At 40.3% G+C, this 20,230-nt stretch overlaps 2 protein-coding genes across 2 annotated transcripts; one reads left to right on the top strand and one right to left on the bottom strand.

Moving 5' to 3' along the window:
• Positions 1-269: 269 nt before the first annotated feature.
• LOC139605845 (G protein-regulated inducer of neurite outgrowth 1) lies at positions 270-4,544 on the top strand. Its single transcript, XM_071457689.1, has 2 exons — positions 270-444; positions 910-4,544. The coding sequence occupies exon 2, from the start codon at positions 940-942 to the stop codon at positions 3,154-3,156; it is 2,217 nt and encodes a 738-aa protein (XP_071313790.1). The 5' UTR covers positions 270-444; positions 910-939; the 3' UTR covers positions 3,157-4,544.
• Positions 4,129-19,833, bottom strand: cdhr2 (cadherin related family member 2). Its single transcript, XM_071457688.1, has 32 exons — positions 19,789-19,833; positions 19,546-19,612; positions 16,740-16,796; positions 16,599-16,658; positions 16,369-16,508; positions 16,233-16,283; positions 16,055-16,144; positions 15,723-15,812; positions 15,497-15,619; positions 14,442-14,588; positions 14,090-14,165; positions 13,880-13,989; positions 12,289-12,510; positions 12,026-12,175; positions 11,735-11,896; positions 11,583-11,644; positions 11,240-11,483; positions 10,511-10,750; positions 10,359-10,428; positions 9,691-10,275; positions 9,482-9,553; positions 8,786-8,835; positions 8,541-8,692; positions 8,035-8,131; positions 7,857-7,945; positions 7,655-7,726; positions 7,224-7,359; positions 6,362-6,483; positions 6,090-6,203; positions 5,898-5,981; positions 5,489-5,552; positions 4,129-5,399 (listed from the first exon to the last, which is right to left on the bottom strand). The coding sequence occupies exons 2-32, from the start codon at positions 19,553-19,555 to the stop codon at positions 5,247-5,249; spliced, it is 3,894 nt and encodes a 1,297-aa protein (XP_071313789.1). The 5' UTR covers positions 19,556-19,612; positions 19,789-19,833; the 3' UTR covers positions 4,129-5,246.
• Positions 19,834-20,230: the final 397 nt, after the last annotated feature.

The raw sequence follows: 20,230 nt of genomic DNA on the forward strand, positions 1-20,230 counted from the left end.
CACACTTCACCCTCCCTTCAGAAGCCCTCACACTGACCACCTGTACTCACATGAAAGCTTTCATCACCTGTTTATGCCTCTTCTAAAAATTTCTACAGTAAAGCCAATTCACAGGTTTATCTCTCTGCGCATAGTTGCCTTCATGTTGCTATGAGAACCTGGAGTTAATTACTATGATTTACTGATGATTAGAGAGCTGAACAGAGATTTTGTCATTACATTATACCACTCACTGCCAGAACCCGACCGTGGTTTCCAGGGAAACTGTGAATGTGAAGCTTTTCAACAGACACAGCCACAGCTTAAAGAGCGAGGATTGCCTAAGATAGATTCTTCTAGAGACAAACCTGTAGCCTCTGCAATCACTATCAATCAACAGGGGAGATGTACGGACAGATGTGGGTCTCGATCGTCACTGAGATTTGCGATGTTTGACCTGCTGAGGTATGGCTTTGACTCGTGATTTCCTGCAGCTTGTTTTATCACGTTTGTTTTCATGGTTAAAACAACTCTGCTGGATTCCTGTGCATGCTTTTGGTTTTGATTTGTGAACTAAAACAGAATCTAAATGGGAGCTATGTGAATGTATGTTTTTAAGGCTGAAAGATCTGAATCTTTTCTATTCTGTAAAATGTCATGTTTAAAATGCAGTTTAATGAAGTGTTTGATAATAGTAAATATCCCAGATTACAGTGGGATGGGCTGCTAAAATACATGTAATTTCCATCAAGTAGTAGCAGTGATGTAACTTGTGTAATATGGCAGCGTCTGGATACTTGACATCAGTGTCGTATTTTTATCACAAAAACAAATTGTCGTTTTATTCTCGGCTCATTCTGGGGCTTGTTGTTATAGTTACTGATTACAAATTGCACAAACAGTGTGTCACCACTGTGTTATGCCCTGCAGGTACTTGTACCACATTAATGCAGAGAAAAAATGGGAAGTATTAAGGACGAGATGAGAGGTCTCAGAGAGGACCACCAGCCTCGTGAGAAGACAGATGATGGAGAGCATCCAGGAGGCTCAGATGGCAGCATTGTGCCTGTGGGACCTCAGATAAACACGAGTCAAGAGTCAACAACTCAAGGCGACTGTAAGCCAAAACTACTCATGAATACCAGCCACGCTGAGGAGGGAGGCAATAATCCAATATCCAAAGATCCAGTGTTTTCAGGAGGGGGTAGCGACAACTCTGACTCTATAGAAGTTAAAGACCGTATGCAGCCTGATGCCATCCCTCTGACACAACAACCTGAAGCTGATAAAACAACAACAGCTACACACAACAACATGACAATCTCTAATAAGTTCCCGAATGATGGTGAAGGAGATGCTGAAATTCAGAGGGAAGAGTCTAAGGATAAAAGCATGGGTCTGGACAGAGAAAAAGAGGCAGAATTTGAGAGCATCTTGGTGCCTGTGCCATCAACTCCAAACCCCTCTGATCCACTTTCTCCCGACCCACGTTCCCCAGCTCCTCAGGGTCAGCACCACATGCGCACACAGGTGAGCCTGGAGGTGGTCCAGTGTCGATCTGCAGCCACCAGCCCCATGACTCCTCCCACGGGCGGCCATTCCTTCTTCTTCCCAAGCTCTTTTGGAAGAGGTGTGGGCACTGACACTCAAGACGCTGAGCTACAGGTGGGTCAGCAGGTGGAGTTCTGCTCTGTTGCCACCTCCCCCATGACCCCAAAGACGCCATCAACCACTGCTTTCCCAGAGCTTATCGAGAGGGAGACGGTGCAGAAGGAGGAGAAAGTGAAAAAGATTGAGGATCAGAGAGAGAATGACCAGAAAGAGAGTTTCCCTGCAACAAAGAGTCCGGCAGAAGCTGAGTCAGAGATAACTGGAGCTATGAAATTTACCACTTCAAAGGAGCTGACTGAAGCTGTCAGCTCAAATGCATCTCCAGAGAGCTCGGCCAGCTGCCCAGCTGCTGGGTTAACAAAGTCACAAGTAACTGTGCAGGATAGTAATCAGCAGTGTAAGCAGCAGAGGATGGGAAGTTTGGACCAGGACATTACAATCCTGGTGACCCACCATGGCAACGGTGAGGAGGAAGAAGAAGAGAAGTTATCTTTTTATTCCATTGAGCCAGAGATGGTCAAGATTGATGAATATGAGGAACTCAGTGAAAACAAGAGTGACGAAGAGGAAAAGATCTGCACAGAAACTGCTGCTCCTGATCAGGCACAGGACACCTCGAACGCAAACCCTCCGCAAAACAAAACTCAAGAATCATCTGTTCCCGCTAGTGATCCACCAAAAACTGCGATAAAATCTGACAGTTCAGAAGTCAAAGAAAACAAAGATGCATGTAAAGAGGTGAAAGATGTGACAAAACCTCCTGTCCCTGAATCTCCAGCTCCCTTTGGCTGCCACAACATCCGCACACAGGTGAGCCTGGAGGTGGTGCAGTGTCAGTCTGCAGCCACCAGCCCCATGACCCCTCCAGAGGGGGACCAAGCCTTCTACTTCCCAAGCTCCTTTGGGAGATGTGGGGGTGTGGGTGCGGAGACTAAAGACGCTGAGCTACAGGTGGGTCAACAGGTGGAGTTTCGTTCTGTTGCTACAGCGCCCATGACCCCGAGAACGCCCACCACTACGACTTTTCCTGAGATCAGGAAGGAGGCTAGTGTAGAAGAGAAGATAGTGGAGGAGGAAGAGGATAAAAAGGAGGAGGCCGAGGAGGACAAAGAGGAGGTGCTTAAAGAGAGAGTAACAGAAGAGAAAAAAGTGGAAGCAGCTGAAGAGGACGATAAAGAGGCAATGCACTGTAATGAGAAAGGTGAGGAGAAATGTGAGGAGCCAGTGCAGGAGGTGAGCTGGGACGAGAAAGGGATGACGTGGGAGGTGTACGGGGCGGTGGTGGAAGTGGCCGTGCTGGGCTCAGCCATCCAGAAACATCTGGAGAAACAGGTGAAGAAGCAGAAGAGGCAGCCCTCCATGCCTCCCCCTCCTCCGCTCAACCCCTCAGCCACACCCCTCACCTCAGAGTCCACCCAGGGGGGTTCAGGGTCAGGTAAAGGCCGGGCCAGGAAGAGAGGGGAGCAGGATGGGAAGGTGAGCCGACGCAGAAGAAACCCCTTCCGCCTGCTGATGGAGAACATGCAGCAGCCGCATTGTTGCTCCAGAGCTCATACCACCGAGTGACACAAGAATGAAGCAATAGTTGGCTGGAGGTTAAAAAAAAAAAACCACATCAGTGAAAGTTGTGGAAAGTCACATCACATCTGACGTATGTGGCTGTGATGCTCACTGATTCATGTCAATGTGACATTGTCTAGAAAGTGTGAGCAAATCACGCCCTCGCACAAGGCAAAAAAAAAAAAGCACAAAAGCATTTAATACACAGTTTCTATGGTGGAGCATTTGTCACTGAGAATCAGCCATATACGATGTTTTTCATTTCTTTTTTCTTGGATTTCTGTTTTTCACTCTTTCACTCTTCATCTCCTGGGACTTCTCGCTGCACAGACTGACAGATTAATGGACTCTGTGTTTGGAAAAATGAGGGTAATATGTCAAAGTCATTTTTAGCTCTTCTCTTTTAATGTTTTTCACCCGAACCATTCAACTGTCCATTGAATCGTTCTAGCTGTTGATCCTTTTATTTTATATTCACCTCAGACAATATGAAGCCATGGCAACCAGCTTTCCTTCTCCTTGTTTCAAACAAGCTTAACTCTTAACAGCTTCGACCGAGAGAGATGACAGTTTTTGATTATGATTTATGACCTCGTGGTCTGTCAGTACAATCTGGAGGTCATTTTGTTCTGAATGTATGGAAATTTGAATTGATCTAAATGTTGCCTTGATTTGTGTGTGAGAGGAGTCTCTACCATTAGTGCAGGCTTTTTGTATGTCTTATATTCTGCTTTTAGATTTGGCACAATGACTTGTTTGTATTGTGAAAACTATAAAAAATGTACTGATGAGAAGCACAATCATGATTATTTTAGAAACGTAATGACTCCTTTCATTACTGTTTTAATGTATTTGTATTTTAATGCCATGACAAGTGATTCAGTTGTAAGTTATGTGATGAAACTTACTTTAAATGTTTTAATTCCGAGGTTGTTGCAGTGTCAGTGATGTTTTTGTTCATAAAAGTGGGATAAGATCCACATTTGCAGACAGTTATTTTATTCACAGATTGCACTTGTAATACATTCATTTAGATGTCAGTAAACAGTGAAATTGTTTTTTTTTAAATCTGCTGCTTGTACCATGTCACAAAGTCACACTGCATGAGGTTTTATTTCAGCAACAAGTATCTCAAACCCCCAAGCAAACACTGACAAATGAAACATGCATAAGATTAACTTTCAGGCTTTCAGTCATAAATAAGGATTTCCTTCATACACTGACATTATGCAATGTTCTCCTCTTTTTGATTTTCTAGTAGCATCAGCTGCAACAAAAATTTGCATTGTGTGTTTGCATAACTTATAATACAGTTTATTTCAAAGCGAACCAAACAGTTTTTAAATCATTGCTTAAGATATTAACAAAATAAAGTGATTTACATGTGCAACTAACAATTGTTTTGTTTGCTTTTTCCATAGATTTTGTCCAGTTTCTCATTGTTCAGATGGTGTTTATGTAAAGACAGTTTTCAAGGAAGAGTTTAGCATTTTGGGAAGTTTGCTCTTGGCTTTCTTGCTGAGAGTTAAATGAGAGGATCACTCTCATCTCTGTACAGTAAAGGTGAAGCCACAATTACCTGATCTTAACTTTGCACATAGCTTAGCTTAGTATAGAGACTGGAAGCAGGGGAAACAGCCAACTGGAGTCTTTCCAAAGTTTAAAAAAAAATCTGTTTTTGAGTGAATTAAACATAACAAGCTATAATCTGTTTTTATGTGTTTCTTAGTGAGCTGTCGAGTGGTGGTAGGCTGATTTTTTTTTTTTTTTAAATTTTGGACAGAACCAGGCTACCTAAGCTAAGCCCTGTATGAACTGGTATAAAAGTGGTATTAATCTACTTTTATGACTCTTGCAACAAAGAGATAAATAGTATTCAGCAACCAACGTAACAGTATAATCATCATAATCATATGATTATATTGTTTTCCTATTTTGGTTTTCCTCATACTAGAATCTCAAAAATGCTTTTCTATTGGCTTTTTGAAGACAATGAATAATTATGTTTGATTTGTGATTTGGTCGGCCTGATTACAGAGAAGCAACATGTGTTCATCTGAGGCCTGAGCTCTGGCCCTCTTTCTTCAGTCTTTCCATCACAGGTCTGTAGTACTGAATGCCGGGTTATCAAAACCCATGAGTGGGTTGTCTTTCTTCTGTCCTCGCTGGGCCAGAGCTGCACCCAGAGGCTCAATGTACTCTGGTGGTCCGCTGTCGTCGTCCTCCTCCTCCTCCTCCCGGATCATGTGCTAATCAGGACCAGGCAAGTTTTAAATTAGTCCATATTCTAATAAAAAGTTTAGATTAAAAGTGGATGAATTTTAAGGTGAAAACTCACCATGATAGAGTTCGGGTCCTTTCCAGTACTGGTCATTTCGTCACTGTAGTCCAGGGAGTTGAGGCTTTAGTGAAAAAGAAAAAATGGGTTCAAAATAATCAGTTAGAGTCAGAGTCAATCATCCCAGAAAGACAATGTTGTTTCTCAAAGCAGAGTTTAGGTTTTTGATTCAAATAAAGGTTATATGGCGCCGATGGGAGCTGAAAGCCAGCTCTCTGTCACAACATGCTGTAGTGAGCACACTGTGACAAAATGTCCACCTGGAAACCATCCCAGCTTATTAACCAGCACTGCTACAGAGTGGAGTGTGAGCAAGCCACCACCTTGTCAAACAGTGGTGACTGAGCAAATAACTGCTGTCAGCAGATGGTGGAGAGAGTCGCGACAGTCAATGAGGTTTGTTCTTTACCTGACTTTGTCCACATCTGAGCTCTCCTCGTCCAAGTCCAGGGCCATGGCTGTGTCAATGTTGAGGTTGAGAACAGGATTGGCCCTGTTAGAGAGTAACGACATACACAGAGTCAAAAAATAAGCCATCTCTCCTATTGTTCATTCATTACCTTTGATTCCCTTCTTAAAGCAGATGCAGACGTCTCCTCACCCCTCCATGGTGTACTTGTTGGTTCCAGGTACCACAGGACCACTTTTCTGGTTGTCAGAATTCTCCATGGAAGCAGAGTTCATGGCTTTAGCTGCCTTCAGCTTCCTCCGGTAGCTGTAATATGAAGTGAGTTGATGAGTACACAGACACAGCACCACTCACAGGTGTTTTTTAGATCAATGGTACTTTTGAAACGGCGGGGTATGTCTTTACTGGGATAGGCAGTATGTTTTTGTCCTGTCCCTTATTTTATTCCAAATCCCTTTTCTTACTTTCTGCGAGTGCACAACAGAGAGGTGGTGAGGACAGCCAGCACGATGATAAGGCCTCCCACCATCCCCAGCAGGATGAACTTTAGAGGATCTACGACTGGTTCGATCACAGGAGCCTTCCCCTGGAACATAGGCAAGAAACCTCTCTTTAGTATAATGTTGTCTATAGACCTACAAGGACTCATTCACACCTTTGCAAGTATCATTCATAAATTACACTAAAGTATAAGTAACATAAAAAATCTTTAATAATCATTATTTGTTTATCTTTATTTGTAAATGATCAACTTTTATTCATTTTATTGAAAAATAAAGAGTTATCTGACTTCACCATCACTAAATCCTGATGATTGTTTCTAATATGTGATAAAATAGAGTAAATAATAATAATTAATTATTCATTTGTATTAATTATGCACAATAAGTTATGGTTACTTCAGGCAAGTAAAAATGATTCCGTAGTTTTGTGGATTTTGTTAATTTAAAGCACATTGTTCCTCAAAGAAACAGATTTTCCTCATTTGTGTCCTACAACAAATATTTCTAATGGGTCAGTGCTTTTTTCATTGTTTTTTCCAGTTCACTTAGATCAGGAAACTGCTGCAGTTAACAGTACTGTACTGTTACTGATGTGCTTCTTGCTCTGATTTAGTTCATCTAAACTCCTTTTCCAGGGCTCACTGTCCCATGGACAAAAAACTCTCTCCCAGTGCAGTGGGAAAAGACGTGTTGGAAAACTGCTCCAATAATTCACATTAGGAACGTAAAGCTGCTGTAATTAAGATGATGATGTAACATAAAGAAAGTATAACATGACAGAAAAGCTAACAGAAAATTCAGCTTTAAACCTGCTTGTACTTACAATGTACATGAGGCCGGTGTCTGCCAGTATAGGATAATGCTCAGGATCAGAGACCATCTTCTCCACTTCACTGGGGGTCAGAGCTGTCCCATTGGAGTAGACAAAATATGCCACCATGACAGTGACGTCTGCAGCCCTGAGAGGAGAATGCAAAGCACTCAAACACTTCATATAATGTAGCCAAATCAACACATTTAGCTTTTACATCTAAAATAGAAATCCTGTGTTGCTTCAGTTATCATCAACCATTATCATCAAGTTGTCCTCATCAATATGTTCGCTCACTGGTGCACTTGCACCACCTTGTGGGCAAAACCAGGATGTATACAAGGGAAAAGCTCAAGATTATTTTGGAGTTTCTGCAAACAGCAGTCAATGATTTATGATCTGTGTAATATACTTTGATGTAAGCTGATTTAAAAGGGACTTGCCTTGATGCTTCAGCAGCGCCAGCCCTGATTGCAACTACTTCAACAGCAGCCTTGGTGGCAGCAGTAAGCGACCTGGAAACGTCGAGATCAGAGGAAATACTAAGACCTCAATGAGAAAAGAGCTTGATAGAAAAATGCTTCAGTGCTCTGTCAACAGATTCAAACTTTACTAAATCACTGTGTAGCCTGGAGAAATGCATACCTGATGATTTTATCACGATTTTGTTCAACTTCAGAAATGCTTTTTGTGAACTGAAGTTCAACTTTGAACGATTCGTCAACTGTGAAAATCTGCAACATAAAAAGAGCAGAAGAGTTAACCCAGGCTGCAGTTTTTTATTGTCCCTCTGATGTTTAGAAAGGCACTCTCAGTCACTCACCTCCAGTACAGTGCTGCTGGAGAGTTTGCCAGTGTCAGTTGCAGTCACCGTTACCAAATACTTCCCCTTCAGTGACATTTCAAGCCCTTCAGTGGTTCTGTTGAAGAAATAACGAGAGCGGCCATGGACACGTTAAGAGACAACAGGTACAGACACTCATCACAGATCTTTGTGGTCATTTTGTGTCTCTTTGTGAGGGTTTGGCGTGTCTTTATTATTGTTTTCCATCTGTTTGTTGTCACTTTTGTGGGGTTTTTTTGTTTTTTTTCTTTTGTTTCATTTGTCATTTGTGTCACTTTGTGATGTTTGTGGCTTTTTCAGCTACAAAATGTTGTATCTCTTCCGTGTGTCTTGGTTGTTTTGCATGTCTCTACAGTCTTTGTGTGTCTCTTGTAGCTGTTATATTTCTCTGTTGTCGATCTGTGTCTCTTTCCAAACAGCCAAACACACATTTAGAGCAGAATGAGGTACACTAGTATGGTGCTGATGGATGACTTTGTACTCACTGAATAATCCCAACATAAATGTCCTTTTGCTGTGTGGTGATGGCCTCAAACATCATCCTCATCTCAGTGGTCTGATTGTTGGTGTCTTGAAATTGGACTGTCGTCACTTGAAAGACAATCTGGCTGTTTATTCCACTGTCACGATCAATAGCCTGAGAGATGTAAGCAAGAACGTCTGAACATCAACTATCTTGTTAACAAGCTGAAATTGTGTCAGTTATTTGTTTGTTTTCTTTCATACTCACTGTGACTCCTGCAACTGATGTCCCCTTACTTGCACTTTCTGACACCACAACTAGAGAACAGAGAAGAGAAATCAGTATTAAACTCACAGAATGACATGAAACCTTTGATTTATGACGTTGAAAAAACAGGCCAATTTAACCCCAACGTTGTATATTTGCAACTTTTTATACTAGGAGAAAAAGTATATTGGTATAAATGACTTGTTCAGGTGAGTATGTTTTTGCTGAATAGGACAATGTCCCTTTAAATTTGTGGTTCCTGACAGATGTAAGAGGACAACAGAAAAAGAAATCAAAACAAATTTATATCTGTTCCTACTACTAATAATCATATTAATGATCGTGATAATAATATATTATTTTCTCTGACTGAACTCGCATATCAACACATCCTTCTCTAGAACAACAGAGCAAACTCAGTCTACTAATGAAGACCATGTGATACAGTTTAAAGCTCAGGATAAAACAAACTTGACTGTGGACCCTGAGTTGAGTCATTTTGTGTTTCCTGTAAATTCTTGCACATTTTTACTGACATTATTCAAATGGAGCGTGAAAAAAGAAGTAGTCTTTGACCTGATCAGATGTTTTCAAGCTGTGACAATGGACCATGAGTAGACAACCTTAAGCTTAAGTCACACTTAAAAAAAAAAGAAGCAAAAAAAAAATCCCTCAGACACACAGACACACACTCACCAAATACAGAATCTGAGGGAATGAATTCTGGAGCATTGTCGTTGATGTCTTCTATGTTAATTACCATTTGTCCTGAAATAGATCAGAGAAAACACAATGAACTGACTTGTGTGTGAAATGTGTGTGTGTGTGTGTGTAGGTGTGTATTTGATGATGCTTTTATTTGATGCTCTTATACTTTTGTTTTCTGTAAACCACCCAGTTCGGACCTGTTGTAACACTGTTGTTCTCTCCCTTCTCTGTGTTCTCGTCCACCACCTGAGCCTCCAACACCACCTGATCACATCGTTCGTAGTCCACCGTTTCCTCCGGGTTCAATCTGACCTCCCCTGATGGATCGAGGATAAACCAGTCGCAGGTTGTCAGGGAGCCGTTGCATCTGCACTTCATGGATTCCAGCTCATACACCAGTGAGTGGTTTCCGTCTTTGTCCTGCCCTGTGAAACTCCCAACAGGCTCACTGCTCGTGGTGTTCTCCTTCACCGTCACAGGCCCCGTGGGCTGGAACTCTGGCCTCTCGTCGTTCACGTCTATTACATTCACGTCCACCATCACTACAGCTTTCTTCTGCCCCAGATCTACCGCCTCTACCCGCAGTTTGTACTGCTTGCGAGCACTCTCATAGTCCAACTCAATGTCCGGGTCCACGGAGATGTTTCCCCTGTAACCCCGGTCCTCTGCAAAGGTGCGAATGATGAAGCTGCCAAAGCTTCCATCAATGATGCTGAAAGAAATGCGATTGAAGTCTGTTGTTTGGTCCAAATCCTCAGCGAAAACAGAACCCACAAATGCACCTGATTTTGATGGAAAAATAAAATTAAAATCCAGCCACACAGTTGTGAACAGTTGACAACTATTTGCAAGGTTAAACGCTGACCTTTTTCTCCTTCCCTAACAGAAAACTCGTAAGACGAGGCTCCAAACTGAGGCGTGTTGTCATTGATATCCTGCATCAAAAGAAAACATTGACAGTTATCCTCACCAGGAGAGACAGCACTGATGACTTACTACAAACTACTGAAGTCTCACCTCAACAGTGATGACAACTGTGACCACAGTGGTCAATGGAGGAGTTCCCTTGTCAGTAGCAGTTACGTTGAGTCTTATGATCCCATTCAGCTTTGGGTCCAGGGTCTCACGATCCAGCTCGCGACTGTTTGTCAACACACCAGTGTTTGGGTCGATGGTGAAGTAATCGCTGTATCTGCTCGGCTCGATTCCATACACGATTTGGCTGTTCTTTGTATTGGGGTCATCTGCGTCAGTAGCCTGTCCAGATGAGAAGCATTAGATGAAATGTTTAAGAAATAATGTGTCACCATTCAAGTACAAGTACAACATACAAATACACTACTTTGACATGTGCATGTGGACACCCTAAATGACTGGTAAACACTTAATTCCAAAACTATGGGCACTGATATGACGAATGCTCAGGGGCATTGTCATCACTGTCATGTTGAAACAGGAACTGGACCTCCTCGCACTGTCACCACAGCTTTGCAAGGAGGAATAGTGCATGGAATAAAAAGACACGATATCAATGGTATTGATGCATCAGTACCGATCATTTTTTATAAACTGTCCCTCATGAGTCCAACAGTGTTATAAGAGTGCTATGCTAAATATGTGCAGTGCTCTTTGAAGACTTTGCTAAGGTGTAAATAGGGCCCTATAGCTGAAAACATGAAACACATCCTCATGATAAATCAGAAATCCTTTCAAATACACCACTGCCCCATTGTATCTCACAGTTACCTCTATCTTAACTTCAAACTCTCCACCCTCTTCCACAAACACCAGGTAAGAGTCTCTGCTGATGACTGGAGGCTGGTCATTGATGTCAGTCACAGTGATCTCCAGCACCGTGGTGCCGGGTTTGCCGTCTGTGTCTCTGGCCTGCAGAGTCGCTGAATACAGAGATCTGACCTCGCGATCCAACAGAGTTTCGTTTTTCACATAAATAATGCCCGTATGTGGCTCCACGTCAAAATAGGGTAGTCTGGAAACACAGGTATGGACTGTTCAGTGGTGTTGTCTCAGTTAGCATGAAAGCACAAAGCACTGTAATAACTGCAGTTTGGTGTGAGTGTAGACATACATGCTCTCTGGAAGAAGTTTGTAGGTGATGTTGCCTTGATCCATCGTGTCAGGATCCTCTGCCTGGGGAAAATAAGAATAACATGAACGTTCAATAGGTTTCTCTCATGTAAACTCAAACTGAGCAATAAAAAAAGATAGTTAAGGACTCACAGTAATCTCAGCCACGGTGAATCCAACAGGAGAGTGCTCAGCCACCTCCAGCTTATATGTGTCCTGTGGGAACGTGGGGCTGTTGTCATTAGCGTCCTTGATGTTGATAGTAACTGTAGCAGTGGAGCGGAAGCTGGGATTTTCTTGGTCTTCAGCAATCACCTGCGCCATGACACAAGGACAGGAAACACCTCAGACTGGTAGAGCACTTAGAAAAATCAAAAATATGATAACCAAGATGTCACTAATATTATCATCCCCAACTAGTAACATGTTCTTATCTTTTCTTACCTGTAGAACCATTTGCTGTGTTTTTTCAAAATCCAGCTTTTGGGGCCTCTTGACCAGAAGTTGAACAACACTATCTGATGCGGCAAATTGAGGTTCCACAGAAAACACGTCCTTGTCAGCTCCCTCCAGGATTAGTTTAGTGTTGGAAATCTGTGAAAATCCAGCAAAGATGATTCATGCTCGATCATTAGTGTCACTCGAAGCTTGTCACTTCCGTTACAGGAGAACCATGTTTTTAGTTGATAAATGTAATTTCGTCTTACCTTATCAAGATCTTTGACCGTCATGTCGATGGGAACAGACCCCAGCGAGTGCTCCAAGACCTCTCCTGTGAAGTGAGTCTCCTTCACACAGACGGGCTCCTCTCCTGAGCCTTCGCATTTGTAAAACTCTGGTGTTTCATCATTGACATCAATAATGTTAATCTGTACAAGTGCTGTGGCACTGGCTTGTACCCCGTGGATGTTTGGTTTAGACTCTGTGGCCTAAGATACAACAGAGTAGAATCATTCAACCGTCTCAATATTTTACAAAAGTAAATGTTGTCAATTAAATAGGTTCTCAAAATTCAGCTTTGATGTATTATCAGCTTAGTGCAGAATTTTTGTCATATTCACTGTGGATTACACCCTTCACACAACATAACACATCAAGCCAAAGCATTGTAACACATCATTCATCATTCATCATCATTGTAACTGATCATTAGCAGACTGTCTGTTATATTTGTAACAATGTGACTGGAGTTTTTGCTTATCTCACATGTTCTCCTACACATCACTTTTGTCACTTCTTGTATCACATTATGACATATTTCATAATATTCCTCTTTGAATGAAAACAAACAATTGTATAACATAACATCTTATTTTCTGCAGCAGGAATCCCTCTTTTGTTTGAGATGGTTTGTGACTAAGTGAAGGCTGGTTCTGCCATAAATTATTTTAACTTAGGTTGAGGAGCAAATATCACACTTCCTTCTGATCCAATGTCCTATGTCTATGTACTTTTACAGGTGCCCTCTCTCAAAAAACTCTTTTCTGCTTCCTCATCTCCTTATCTCTGATTACAGGGACCAAGCTGAGGGGACAAATGAAGCTATGAAGCCTCATCAAGACGCTTGACTCCCTGCGTGAACCACAGCTCTGCACTTTCTGCTGTGTGTCCAGTATTAGTCCCAATTTGACCATGTGATCATCTCCTTCAAGTGTCCCTCCTGTCTCCTAAACATGATCTGACTGAAATCCTTTCCAGCATCATCTTAATACGAAACCGTTGGGTAAAACCAGATTTTTACCATCTTAAAAAATGTTTTTGGGAAATAGCTAAGTTACTTCCTTACCAGGACTTAGATGAGAAGCTCTGCCACCACTTCTACCTCTGTGTGTGTGTATGTGTGTGTGTGTGTGTGTATATATATATAGATATATCTATATATATCTATATATATATCTATATATATATATGTATATATATACACACGTCATGTCTTGTCATGTCAAACAGTGGTCTAACAGAAGTGAGCAGGCAATTAGCTTAGCTTATCATAAACACTGGAAGCATGGGAAAACAGCTAGCCTGGCTCTGTCCAAAGTTTTAAAAATCAACCTATCACAAGGCTCTGCTGACAGTGTTTTTTTTTTTTGTTTGTGTGTGTGTGTGTGTGTGTGTGTGTGTGTGTGTATACACACACGCTAGAAACCAAATAAATGTATGTTGGACTATTCCTATAAATCCTGGTACATAAATGTTTAAACTTCAAACTAGAGGGACAGAAAAAGGTCAAATAAAAACCGCAGTACTTACTACTAAGACATATTCACATTTTTAGAAATAGAGGAAAGACAACTATACCTTTACAGTCAGGGCGACAGTATCACCAATAACTTCTCTGTCAATTCCTGATGACACAGATATGACACCACTATCCCCCGAGATTTTGAACAGGTTATCTGGTGTTGAGTCTGTCAAACAATGTGGAAAAAAACAGCATTTCTCACTTCCTCACAAACTGCAAACATCAAAGTGTCCAAACATATGAATCTTCAAGTTGCTGAGGCTGACCTTCAATGCTATAGATGATGACATCGTTGACGCCTGTGTCTTGGTCTAAGGCGGTCACTTTAAACACAGACGAGTCCTGGCAAAGAAAAAAAGATTTTCTGAAACCTGAAGTAGCTGAAAGTTTCCTCATTACATCACATTAAAACACACAAGGCCACATAGCTATATGTACATTAGATATCACACAAAGAAATGTGAAAGTGTGTAATGTACTTTTTTAACTGAATGCTGGAATACACTGGATGTTATATTGATAGCAAAATCTTTATTTACTCTCCATTCATTCTTTGAAAATTGACAGTTAAGTGCATTTTCTGATGCAGGATCCTGAATGAAACCCATCAGCACTCACCACGGGAGAATTCTCCTCAACTTTCGCTATGTAGGGAAGACCGATGAACTGTGGGTCCAGGTCTGGGACGTCCTCAACCGTAATGAAGGAAAATGCAATGCTTGAGAGGGACTTAGTTTCATTATAATAACACTTGCCTCCACCGTCCTGTTATGAAACACACAAAGTTGAACTTCAAAACTGTGAGGCAGCTTCTAGTAGAAGAGTTTGTTTGCTATGATAATAATAATAGACTCATAAAGTGATTATCATTGATTAATTAAAAGATCAATTAAAGGATAATAGACAACATTACTAATAAACATTACATGATACACATGATAAATGTGCAAACCTAACAGCAATAAACAACAACAAAAAATAATATATAAAAGTCAAACAGTATTTGAAAATTATTGGTTCTGCATTAACTGCATAATGAATATCAAATTAATCACTTCAGAGAACAGATCAGTTTTTCATATTAATGGTACAGTACATGTACATATAATAAGCACTTTACTCCTCAGTCTGCTTTTCTATGAAATTATTAATACTTAATCATGAACGTTAGTTAATTCAAGAGAACTAATACATATAAAGGAATATATCAATATTTTGTGAAATGTGTTATTTCAATTTCAGATTTAGATGAGAAGATTGATGCCACTGTCATATGTGGTGTGTTTTTTTTATTACTCCTGAATGTTCTGCTTATCTTATCAAATATGCCAGTGAATTATGTATGATCATTTTGTTGTTTGAGTAAAGGTACAAGTCCAGTCTTTATGCTAAGATAATCAACTGTGAGCAGTAACTTCATATCTTCTCATCTAGGTCTCAGCAAGAAAGCAAATATCATTATTATATCAAATTTCTTTGAAGACTAAATGAACCATGAGATCATATAAAGACATGTTTTAGTTATAAGTATATATTAGTTTTAAGTGATGCTCTTCCACTAGTTTCACTTTTCCTCAATCATGATTAGTATCCTTAAGGGCATATATATATATATATATATATATATATATATATATATATAACCCCAACTCAACTAAAAGCTTAATACTCACAGTTGCACTTATCTTAAGCCGATAGAAAGTGCTCAGTGCAGTATAATTCAGAGATCCGTTTAATTTGACTTCACCAGTTGTGCTTACGATGCTGAACAAACTGGATCCAACACTTGGAGTAACCTAGAAAACAGTTGCAGTTGAAGCTTTAATAACTTTCGTGAACTATCAGAATTATAAGATTATAAGAAGAGTGTTAATTAACTGATTTATTGAGGATGCTTACTTCATCAATGCTGTACCGAACGACACCGGCACTTCCAGTGTCAGCATCAGAGGCCTGCACCCTGAACAGAGGTGTACCTACAGGGGTACTCTGATGAATTGGGTGGGGATAAAAACAAAAGAAAAAAAAATCAAACATATTAATGTCTTTCAGCATTAACAACTGTGTAATCTAATTCTGACATCATTATGGGTTGCCAAATTGATGCTTTTTTCCTCACAGATGCTTGGTGCACATAGTAAAACAGACATTAACAACATAACATGCTGGAGTAGAAAAACTGATTAACGAAAAGGTTAAGAGAACTATTAACTCAAATACGTCTGACTTACTTCTGGGATCTGAACATCATATGAAGACTCCTGAAATATGGGTTTGTTGTCATTGGCGTCTAATAATATTATATTTAATGTTCCCGGTGTCTGAAAGACATAGTATGATGCACACTATGAATTTAATGAACAAACTGACACGAAATGGATGTTTAACACTAAATTACATGTCACTTACAGCATTGGGACCATCAGAGACAACAACGCCAAGCCTCACCACCTGATTACTCTGAAATGAGAAAATAAATGAAAATAGATAAATAAAGTGACAAAAAGTTGATGACTGAAGGGACTCCACTTCTACCCCATCATACCTCTCTATCGAGATTCATCTTGACTGTTACAACCCCAGTGTTTCTGTTCACATTGAAGTAAACAGCATTGGTCCCAGTGAGTGAATAAGTCAGTGAGTCACCTTCTGGATCTGTTGCATCTATAGTAAACGCAACTGCATCTGTGAAAACATTAGTGCAACATTCAATAAAAAGGCGTGCAGGCATAATATCACAAAAGTGAAGTAAAAATATTTCATACACATGTATACCTATGGGGGTGTCTTCACACACATTGTAAACAACACTCTGGATTATAGGGCTGGTATTTGCTGTAGAAACACACAAAATATGAGTGTTAGGTTGTTAAGTAAAGACATATTCAAAATTGTAGGCAAATAAAATTTGCTCACCATAAGTTAAGCCGATAAGGCACAACACTAGAATACTTCTTGTGATCCCCTCCATGTCTGCAAATGAGAAGAAAGAGAAATCTAGTAAGCAAAATAGTTCGTAGAGCCAGTGGGGGTTTGAGCCACATGAAGGTGGACACAATAGCAATGCTAACATCCTGCTCTTTAGTCAGTATAATGTTGATCATGTTCCCCATGTTCACCATCTTAGTTTAGCATTTTAGCATGCTAACATTTGCTAATTAGCACTAATAAATACATAAATATATATAGAGAGAGCTGGATATGAGAATAATAGGTCCACTTTTTTTTATTATTATTATTATTTTTTGGGGCTTTTTATGCCTTTATTATAGATAAGTGGAGACTGACAGGAAAGGGGGTAGAGAGAGGGGAATGACATGCAGGAAAGAGTTGGACCAGTCGGGAGTTGAACCAGTGACTGTCTGCTAAGAGCGTCTTGCGCTCAACATGGTACGCGCCCTAACCTCTTGACTACCGGGCCGCCCTAATAGATCCACTTTAAGTACAGCTAAGGCTGATGGGAATGTCATCCCTTGAACGCATTTGCTCTTAAAGGAAAGCAGGTCCGGTTCTAAACTGCTTTGACTGGGAGGGCATTAAGAGATGTTGATGTTGATGGTCACTAACAGGACTAGTTACTATGAGTGTTCTTCAGGACTGTAAGCCATAACATACACTGTTTTATGTTATCTAAAACTAAAGCTGTAGAATCTAAAAATACATAAGCCCATTATGTATTTAGTTCCAAACCCACCTCCACCCCCCCATAGGAGGACAACTTCATAGATATTTTTACATGGACTGGTATATCAAAATAAGATATTTGCTGTAATCCAGTATATTTTTCTAGTCTACTAATGTATTTTCTATTAAAACGGGATGCTACGGTGTAATTGGCAATGTCAGTTTTAAATCTTAAAACTGGGGGTGCACTGCTTGTGCAACTGAGTGCCACAAGACGACACCCCAGAGCCTGCCTCTGTTGACTGCAGCCCCGTAACAGTGGTGTTGCAAGGTTAACCAACCAGAAATCAGTGCATGGTGACAGAGAGAGAGAACTGTGCTGCTAGTATGCAGCATAAAACTGAAGTTACACCACGGTAACACACATGCAGCTAACTAGCTAACCGTCATGTTTAGAAGGTGATAACAAATGATTGACAATAAATAACCCTAAAAAACGCAATTTGCAAGTATCAGATGTAGAGGTCAAAGGATTAACTAAAACTAAAACCAGGCTATCCTCATCAGAGTCAAGTTACTCAATGTGAACAAAATAGGCTGGTAACTGGATACCGTATAAGCAAGAGTAGTGATGAAGTGAAATGATAGCGTAATACCTGTTCTCCTCACTGTATCCATTTTTTATATGGCCAGACCATACAATCAGATAGAAATGAACGTGGATTATTTGAATGTGGCATGTTTATGACAAGGATAAAATAAAATATTTTTTAGTTTTTTGGGTTTTTTTTGGATGAAGCAGAACATTTGGTGGGGTGGTCCTAGCATTTGGTGGGGCATTGCTTCCTCTGTGCCCATGCCTAGAGCCACTAAACTAAAAACGAGTTGTGGTCATGAAAGGTGAAAGATCAGGGGATCAAAGTTATTACAACCAAATTTCACAGCAATCTATTCAGTAGATGTCAACATATGCATCTATAAACAAACATATCACCCTGCTTGTGGTGTTAGATGAAAGGTCAGAGGATCACCATAGTCAGGAGGATTTATGCTCTGGGAACCATGAATGCCTGTAAAAATCCATCTATCCAAAAGGTATTTGAGATATTTCAGTCTGGACCAAACACTGCCAACATTTTAGATTCCAACTTCTCAAATGTTTTCTCTGATCTTAGTTAATTTCTAATTTTATTCCAATGGATAAAACACACCAATAACACACTGAAGTTAACTGGGAATCACACACAGGTCAGAAAACTGTTCTTGGCCTGATTTAAGTGGGTTGGAATATATCAGCATATTGCACTTATGGCCACACCCAGATTAGTAACATCGCCTGCTGTGCTGCAACGTCAAGCACCATAACATGTTGGAAAGTTTCATTTACAGAGAAAGCAGATTAGCTGTCTGCCCTGTGTGATCTCCTCTTTATTATTGATAAGGTTAGAGGTACATTATAAGAGAAGCACAAACAGCTATTTGAGACGTTTGTTTGAAATTATATTTAAACAGAAAATATGGTTACACTGTGTTTTCCAAAGTAAGCAAGAACCTGAACAGCAGACAATTAAATATTTTGATAAAACATGAGCAACAAGTCAAAGAACTTCTGAGGACGTTTTTGCAGTTTTGTCTTACATTCACTTGCAAACAGAACTTTTTAATTCCATACTTTGTGAATACCTTCTCATATTAAAAGTAAGGTTAACGTGTATGAAATACATTTCGGCTGTAGCTTATCTTTAACAGACCACAATCAAATTGCTAATTTGTTTAATTTTGCATTCATGAATCAGTTTTAACATTTTAATTTGCATTTTATTTTGGGAATTGTCCTTTAAGGTCTTAAGGACCCCCTAAGCTTATATGAAGGAGTCTGAATGAGTGACTAAGACCTTTTTAAGCTTTAAGTTACACAGTTTTTACCACATTGGATTGAAAAGACACTATATTCCCAATCTTTTCAACTTCAATATATTGAATACACATACTAAGAAGAATTTTGTTCATTTTGTGATCTTCACAAGTCACTGAAAGCAATTCACTTTAAACACTTTTAAAGCATAAATGTAATTTAAAATGCAGCAGTCAGACTTACCAGATGACATTCAGTGGGAAGCTTCTCCTAAACTGACGTCTAGATGAGACCTTTGACTCTTATTCCGCTTAGCGATTACCGTCACAGGGTTGTAAATATGAATGATTAACACACACATACACAAACGAAAGCCAGTATCATAGCACTTAACTTCCTTCTTTTGTCTGTTTGTTAAACAAAACATCCAAAAGCATCTTGACTGACTAAAAAGAGTTAAATAGATCAACTTTGCAAAATATCCACCTGTTGTTTGCCTTCACACATGGCTACAATATGGCTGTTACAATAAGCCTGGGTGGTAATGAGAGACAGGTCCCACGCAGCGAACTCCTCACCCCATCATTGGCGGACCAGCCCTGTCCATTACATGCCATCGTGCCATGCTGGGTCACCAGTGTCCATACCCGAACCCCAGAGGCATGTGAACCACTCTTTTGTCTGAATGGGTGCTTCTGTTGTCATGGCAACAACAACAGTCTCATTGCTTCCATTGAGAAAACCCGATGTGCCCAGGGGCCTTTCTAAACCATGTCTCCTCAGAAGCAGTCATTGGACTGATGCCTTATTTCAGAAAGCAGATTTATGAACCTCCCTAATGAGCTCTTCCCAATAAAGCCCCGGCCTGCCCTCCTAATTAAAGGACATCACACAAAGGATTATCTTCTCTTGTACCCACTGGCTTCAT

The sequence above is a fragment of the Trachinotus anak genome, unplaced genomic scaffold (assembly GCF_046630095.1).
Source record: "Trachinotus anak isolate AG129_WGS33_773 ecotype Australia unplaced genomic scaffold, CSIRO_AGI_Tana_v1 ptg000021l, whole genome shotgun sequence".
NCBI classification, from domain to species: domain Eukaryota; kingdom Metazoa; phylum Chordata; class Actinopteri; order Carangiformes; family Carangidae; genus Trachinotus; species Trachinotus anak.